Source organism: Phaseolus vulgaris, chromosome 3 (assembly GCF_000499845.2).
Source record: "Phaseolus vulgaris cultivar G19833 chromosome 3, P. vulgaris v2.0, whole genome shotgun sequence".
NCBI classification, from domain to species: Eukaryota; Viridiplantae; Streptophyta; class Magnoliopsida; order Fabales; family Fabaceae; genus Phaseolus; species Phaseolus vulgaris.
In genome coordinates this window covers 16,314,709-16,322,579 of record NC_023757.2, presented here as the reverse complement: position 1 = coordinate 16,322,579, position 7,871 = coordinate 16,314,709, and the positions used below count along the sequence as shown (strand labels likewise).

Sequence of the window (7,871 nt, the reverse complement as noted above, 5' to 3'; positions counted from 1 at the left end):
TGAATAATAGATGGTTATTATATAGCCTTTATAGAATAACCTAAACAATATTATAACTACCCATTAGTAACAGTAGCAAAACTGTCCATGAGTAATCAAATCCTAAAACTAAATTAAATTCCATAATAATAGGTATTTATTGTTGACTGAATGGTAAAAACCTAAAGTCTATATTCTTAACAAGAAAGTGGAACAAGAAGAGAAAGAAATAAACACTCATACGTATATCAAATGACACTTCGACATCAATAATTTTCAAAATATAGAATAAGGGATACAAATTTATATATTACATTATATAATAAGGAGATTATTGTCATCATTAAAAAAATACTTTAATTAAAATTTATTTAAAGAAAAAAATTAACTACTTTAACAAATTTTACATTATATGAAGATTAGATAGGAGAATAAATAAAAATATTCTCAATATAAAAAATATATAATTTAAATATTTCAGATTATATTTGGTATTTATTCTTTATTTTTATAATTATAATAAAAATTTATATAATAAGTAATGTTTTTTTTTTAAAAATTGTGTTGAAATTATATTAAAATTGTTAGAAACTAAAAAAAAATATCTTTTTAAATGAAATACTTCAGTCATACGTGTGTCAATGTACACTGTCAGACCCCAAAAACAAAGATGTCCCTCGTATAATATAAAATAAAGTTTTAATGTGTTTGTCAAATAATGCAGTAGAGGGTGTAGTTCATTTATCATGTTGTTATATCATTACAAGGAAAATCAATGCAGAAAAGATTATATGTAACATTCACTGTCTCTTTAGTAGTCCCTATTTCTGTATTGAAATTTGGGAGGACTCCGTATGATTTTTAAATCCAAACTTTTGGTGTTGTGTGTTCATTCTTTTTTCTTCCTTATCTTTTACTCTTATTTCTTTTTTTTATAAAAGCTCTCGCGCTAAACTCTTTTACTCTTATTTTATACATGATCAGTTTCATCACGTTTTGGAGGTTTAAGTGTGATGTATGGTTGAGTAGCCTTGTTTAAACTGTGTTGATATCCATTAGTCAATCATATACTTGTTCTATTAATGAATTTATCTGTTATGCATTCACTTATACACAATAAGATTTCAAGGAACATTAGAAAATGTTGCAGGGGCAAGTGCCGGGTAGATGATGTTATATTTATAATAAAAAGGAATTTTTTTATTATTATTGACTAAATTTGTTAAAAATAACATGGGCTTGTGAACTCGATTTATTATCTAATACCGCGGTGAAGAGTTATGTGCGCACGCCGGTGTTGTATTCTATGGTGGAAAAATTGTTAGGGTAAAAGTAAGATAGAATGGTGAAGAGAGAGAAGAAAGTAAAGTAAAGTAAATGAGGAATATGGTTCTGCCACGTGTATTTTCTATTCAGAAATTGCTAGGTGCTTGTGGGCTTTCTCTTAATCATATCTCACAGTTTCAGGTTTTGGTTAGTCTAATTGAGACGCATTGAAGTTATTGTGGCTGGTGACATATGATAGGTAGCAGAGCAGGGCAAGGCAAAACAATCTCCACTGACCGACCATTCAACGGGTACTAACAGAACAACCTTAAACTATTTGCATTTCTGAATTTTATTTTCTGTTTGCTTTGTCATATAAGTGTACTTCTTGAATCACTTCATTGTTGTGTTCCTTCTATACCCTGTCACGTCCAGCACGAAATCAAATGCAAATTCTTTTGCTTTTCCGATTAATTCTTTTGATTGCTTTCAGCCTTTCTCAGCTTTATATCAACACTTCTGTTCCGCAAAATCTTCGCTTTTGTTTCACAATTTTACCTGCTTTGGTTAGCAGTCTTTTTTAACCCTTTGTTCGGGTCTGTGTCTGTCCCACAACCAGAATCCGCATGTCAATCAGTTCATTTGTCACATCCCCTTGTCAAGTTAAAAAGAAAATCCTTTTTTTTAATTATTGATAGAAGCATCTTTATAGCCTTTTCCAAAAGTTTTAAATTGCAGTCAGGGTTTTGGTGTAGTAGGAAATTGAGAACAATACCAGTCAATATAGCCAAAGTTGATGTTGCAGGTGCCGAAAACCCTTGACATTTTTTCTAATGCGTAACATTTGGGTGGTAAACCGTGTTCTAAAACCTCGGTCTTTTAAAATTGAGCTGAAAGTTGAAACCAGTAATTCATGCTTTTATGTGAATGTTATAGACTGATAGCAGTACTATTGAAAATTGGTTTCTATCTCTTTTCCATTCAATCAGGAAAAAGGGTTGTGGAGACTGACTGCTACCCTTTGTTTTTACTCTGGGTAGTGTTCCGTTTTTATAGGGAATTGAAGCCTAATAGTTTTATTCCCTTGGTAGTTAAAATCAGAGAGTGACAACCCTTGTTCCTGTTCCATTCACGTCAACCTCGATAGATTCATCCCTTACAGAAGCACAAATGACTGCAGAAGATCAAGTGCCAAAGATTGAACTGCTAACATGGACCGATGATGAGTATGGTGGTGTTATTGTGGAAATGGACAAGCCTATGGATTCTGCAACCTTGTTGTCCACCCTCAGAGCTTCAATTTCACACTGGAAACAGTTGGTAGTCTCTCTTATGGGTTCTTCATTGTAAACAGTATCTTCCTGCTGATTTTATTCACTGGTTAGATACATACTGGGACATCTGTAAACCAGTCATAAGGCTTTTTCCATTTTAAAATTGCATGCATACATAGGTATTATATGTGCTCCAGTTGTCTGCAAATGGCAACAAACAAGCACAAAAATTGAGTTCTAGGTGATGAGACCACTGGCCATTTTATCTTTCATTGCTCTATAGACTAGTTCTTCTTTTCCATTAACCTGTTGTTGATTATGCATCGCTATCTTTGTGTATTCTCTTTCATTTTGTTAATACTTGAATTCACCCAAAAATATCATTATTTTTGCTAACCCTCAATATAACAATGGAGTGATCTGCATAAACTATTTTCATTTCAATCTGACGTCGGCCTCAATTGACTTTTATCCATAAGCAATGAAGTTTTCATAAAGTCAATTGTGTTTGAAATGAACTTCAATTTCCAAAAAATTTAATGTATTTATCATGTGTTGTGCAACTTAATTGACTCACAAACTCACAATAGAGACGATTCACAATATGAAAATATTGGTTAGTATCTGGCGTGCAGTTTATCTAAAATCTTTCACCATCATTAGTTATTTGAGTTATTGACTCGACACTTTCCTGTAGGGCAAGAAGGGTGTTTGGATAAAATTGCCTATTTATCTGGTCAGTCTAGTTGAAGCTCTAGTTAAGGTGACTTTTTTGCTTACTTCGTTAATGATGGTTACACTTCCGAGGTTTGGTTAATGGAAAAATGATCTCAACATTATGCACTAACTTTTTTGTATTAATGTGGCATACTTTCTGTGCAGGAAGGATTTTGGTATCACCATGCAGAACCAAAATATTTAATGCTTGTATATTGGATTCCTGACTCTGCAGATACTATTCCAGCAAATGCCACACACCGCGTGGGTGTGGGATCATTTGTCGTAAATGAAAAACAAGAGGTATTTCCGTGATCACAAAGTAGTGAAACCACATGATCAGGCTTCCAGCTCAATTGGAATCACTGGGGCTGTCACCAATATTTTTATATACACCATTCCTTTATCATGATAAAATGATAATGTTTTGAACTTGGATGGAATAGAAGTCACATATGACACTTAAGTTAGAGAAGAATACTTTATTTCCATCATTTACATGAGTGAAAGGGAAGAAGACCTAATAACTCGTTTATTCATAGAAATAACATTGCGTAATGGACTCTATCTTTGTTGAATGTGCTAAGTCCTATCTCCGTACCCTAATGTTTGAGTTGAAATCAAATCAAACTTCACCCCCTATGCTCCCGTTTTAATGAGAGTGTTTGTGGATCTATCTCTGCTCCTGTGTGATTCATCACCACTATTCATATCTATTGGCATTTGGTGTTACTGTTTTATTTCCTAACTATTCATGATCTTAGGTCCTAGTGGTTCAAGAAAAGAGTGGACATTTTCAAGGAAGTGGAGCCTGGAAATTTCCTACTGGCGTTGTTGATCAGGTAAATGTGTTGAATATCTTGGCATTCTAGTTTAGGAAGTTACTTTTTGTGTATATATTCTACTTATTCAACTTATACAGGGAGAAGATATTTGTGCAGCAGCAGTGAGGGAGGTCAAAGAAGAAACAGGAGTTAGTAATCTCTGTTCATGAATTTGGATATACGATTGACTGTAAAATTTACCATTCTGACCTAAACCTAATGATTTTGGATTCTTTCAATTTTCAGGTTGATGCTGAATTTCTGGAAGTAATGGCATTCAGGTAGCATGTTTACATAAATATTTCATTTTGTACATTTGGAAAGGAAGTTCCAATGGTTGAATATGGAGACTTAAAACTCCTTTATATTGGGGAAGGGAGTAGAATAGGAAATAGGGATTGATGAAAGGAAATTAAACGTCGACACATATTGTCCCAAATTCTAAAGAACAGAAGAACTGTTCACAAACTACGAGCTTCTTCTTGTCAATGCTGCTATATGCAGTAATAGAGATACCATGGTTTACGGGCGAGAATGTGTTGACAATTCTATATATTGCAGATTCAATTGTTAGTTGTTGGAAAAACTTATTATTGTTGACTATACAATTTAGATAATTGGAATTCCTTTTTTCTTTCATCTGAATATCTGATCAACAGACAAAGTCACATGTCATTCTTTGAGAAGTCAGATCTATTCTTTGTGTGCTTGCTGCGCCCTCTTTCTTCTGACATTCAAGTACAGGAGGTAGAGATAGAGGCTGCAAAGGTACGAATGTTCTCTGTTTGCTGTGTAAAATGTTGGATGTTTATGGATCACAATACCATAATTTATGTCATTCCTTTCATTACTGCACATCTGGAGTTTTCTTTTTCGGAGATAATTTTACTTTAACCCATGCAAGTTTGGCAATAAATTGAATTTCTTCCATAAAGACCCTGAGTAATGTAAATTAATTATAACCAAAGACCCATTGAATATTGACTTTATTCTTTGATCCAGTGGATGCCATTTGATGAGTACGCAGCCCAGCCAATTATGGAAAAGTATGAGCTTATGAAGTACATCAATGATATCTACTCAGCAAAGATTGATGGGCAATATTCTGGATTTACTCCTGTATCTACTGCGTCAAACTTCTCTAAGAAAAATATCTATCTTTACTTGAATGCTGGTGGCCTGAAGAAGAGAAATTCTTTGTAAGCATCCACAAAGATTTACACAATTACAATTGATTCAACTCAACAACTCATTATTATTTGATATATTATGTGAACAACAATGCAGATCTACATTAGGCAATTATCTTTACATTAGTTGAATAAGACTGTAAGAGTAAAAGAATGAACCAGTATAATGAAATTCAGTATGGTTTAAGAAAACTTGAGTAATGATGAAAGCTTACGCGGCCATTTTGTGGTAATACATTATACATGGATAAAAACGAATTTTGTGTGTACATTATCGACTCTGAGAGAGACCATGGTCACATACATACATATACATATATATATATATATGTAGTATGGTCTTGATAGTTATATCATATATCTTTGGGAAGCTCAACTCATTTTATTGCTCGTACTCACATTTTCCATAGTTGTAGGCACGTTGCTGATTTTCTGTGACTATATTGTGGATTTACCAATATGGTCACTACGAGTTAGCAAAAATACATTCCTTGTGAACTTGATTTGTGCTGAGTTTGATGAAATCTCCTGAAGTTATTTTGGATTGTTGACAGTGAAACAAGATGCATAATGTTAATGCACCCTTCGATATGGTTTGGCAAAGGAAAAAGAAAAGAGTATCCGAAACATACTGAACTACACATGGACCGTATACTGAAGAATTTGAAAATATCTTCTCTCCTTCACTTTCATTCTGGAGCCATTCAAAAAAGGCCTGTAAATACTAAACTTCAGACAACACGAAACTACCAGATTATAGATGTCTTTCCATTGGAGAGCTTTTAAATGCTCCAAGTACGTCAAAAATGTGACTGAAATATTTATAATACCGTATAAAATGTGCTTACAAAATCTAATTTGCTTTTGTCAATAACTTTTGATGACAAGAAACTGTATTCTTATATAATTTTCTTACCATTGATTTTTTTTCCTTTATTTTTCTCTATTATATTATTCCTTTTATTTCATGATTTTTTATTCACTCTCGATTTCTTTCTTAATTGTAAAAATGTTGTATAACATTCACACACAAAAAATATATTGTAAAAAAGTGGTTTACCTTGTATAATACGGGTTTAAACTTCGATCCTCTCACTTTTAGTTCAGTTTACCATTACATTCATTCCTATCAGTTAAATATTGACATAATTAAAACATTCATGTCTCTTTAAAGTATATCAAAGTCCTTCCATTTTTTTGCTTATAGGCTCAGCTAAAACATAATCTGCAATACTCTAAATCTATACATTCCTTTACAATGTGGTTTCTTCACACAATATAGATCTGAAATTTTTAATTTACAATAAAGAGTTAATAACACTTAAATTATATGCCATATAAAAATTTAAGATTAATATGATAGTATTAGGTAGTTCTTCTTGTGAAGTAAAGGCACAGCAGTAACTATTACAGTTTTTGGAAACTCTAGCTACTCAGTCAACTAATTGGGGGTTCTTCATCATCATTCATGCCCTGGTGCTAATTCGGGGAACCATAACAGTACTTGTCAAAGCAAGGATATCAAGTATCATCAAGTCACCCACTAGAAATGGAAAAACTAGAAAACTTTTAGAAATATTTGCTGCAATGATCAGTTACATCTTACAAGCCAAAGAAGGTAGCTTCAAAGTAGCTTAAATATTTCACCCTCTTTCTTTATTTGGACCCTAAATGCAAACCACTCACAAATTGGAATGTATACATAGTATATTGCAGTTGAAACAAACCTAACAAATCCTACTCTTACTTCCTGTCCCTGCAGCAAAATAAGATGAATAATAGGAGTATAAAGATCCTAAATCCCTATGTGCATCCACAATTACCTATATTCACAATAACAGCAGAAATAGAAGCAACAAACTTTAGCAGATCCACACATGTATCTCATGAATATATGATCACAGTGGATTTGCATAAAGGCCAGTAGCACCATGGTGCTTCACAATCATAGCAGTTTTCTCCCCTTCCATCTCTCTGTACTTGTGCAGATAAGCTTTGAGCGGCTCTGCATAGTCTTCAAAGCCAAGTGAGGCCATGGCCCACAGAAGATCATCCCCGTTGATGGTCTTTCTTTTCTCTTTCTGACACTTATCAGAAGCCTCTCCTGTTATAAAACTGATGAACTCTGACACACACTCTTGCATGGTTTCTTTTGATTCTTTGGAAATCTTAGCGTTGCCTGGCAACACCTTCTTCATGATCCTGCCCACGTTGGCTATGGGAAGGAGCCTGTCTTGCTCTCTGCAAATTGACGATTCATTCTTTCCACCTCCTGACTCGTTATCAGATTCAGCCATGATACTCTATCACTGTGCAAGGACTCAACTCACCCACCAAAAAACACAACCTTATACGTGTTATTTATATCCTTCTGGTAAGAGACCTTCAATACCATTTTTAGATCATTATAAATTTCTATTTCTATGACTATTTAACATAATCATATATTTAAGAGGGTTTAAACTAGAAGAATCTTGTACTAATTAATTATTTTGTGGTGTGGTATATGTGCATTTATGTCCATGCTAGTTACAATAAATATCAACATTAACACTAAGAAGGGACTATTCCAAGTGGTAGGGTATCTGTACAATATTGATGTGTGGTGTCTGATGATTAGG

At 33.4% G+C, this 7,871-nt stretch overlaps 2 protein-coding genes across 4 annotated transcripts; one reads left to right on the top strand and one right to left on the bottom strand.

Moving 5' to 3' along the window:
* The first annotated feature begins 1,417 nt into the window (after positions 1 to 1,417).
* LOC137806789 (nudix hydrolase 2-like) lies at positions 1,418 to 5,442 on the top strand. Of its 3 annotated transcripts, none has more exons than XM_068607070.1 (9): positions 1,418 to 1,556; positions 2,337 to 2,565; positions 3,217 to 3,282; positions 3,402 to 3,539; positions 4,001 to 4,078; positions 4,159 to 4,209; positions 4,307 to 4,341; positions 4,720 to 4,828; positions 5,063 to 5,442. In XM_068607070.1, exons 2-9 carry the CDS (start codon positions 2,416 to 2,418, stop codon positions 5,261 to 5,263), a joined length of 828 nt encoding a protein of 275 aa, XP_068463171.1. In that variant the 5' UTR covers positions 1,418 to 1,556; positions 2,337 to 2,415; the 3' UTR covers positions 5,264 to 5,442. The 3 variants fall into 3 exon arrangements, with proteins under 3 accessions (XP_068463171.1, XP_068463172.1, XP_068463173.1); XM_068607071.1 differs by having other exon boundaries at positions 1,448 to 1,556; positions 2,286 to 2,565; XM_068607072.1 differs by having other exon boundaries at positions 1,449 to 1,556; positions 2,235 to 2,565.
* A 1,352-nt stretch (positions 5,443 to 6,794) lies between these two features.
* Positions 6,795 to 7,665, bottom strand: LOC137806790 (nuclear transcription factor Y subunit B-3-like). The gene has a single exon (XM_068607073.1). It carries the CDS (start codon positions 7,545 to 7,547, stop codon positions 7,149 to 7,151), a length of 399 nt encoding a protein of 132 aa, XP_068463174.1. The 5' UTR covers positions 7,548 to 7,665; the 3' UTR covers positions 6,795 to 7,148.
* Between the last annotated feature and the right edge of the window lie 206 nt (positions 7,666 to 7,871).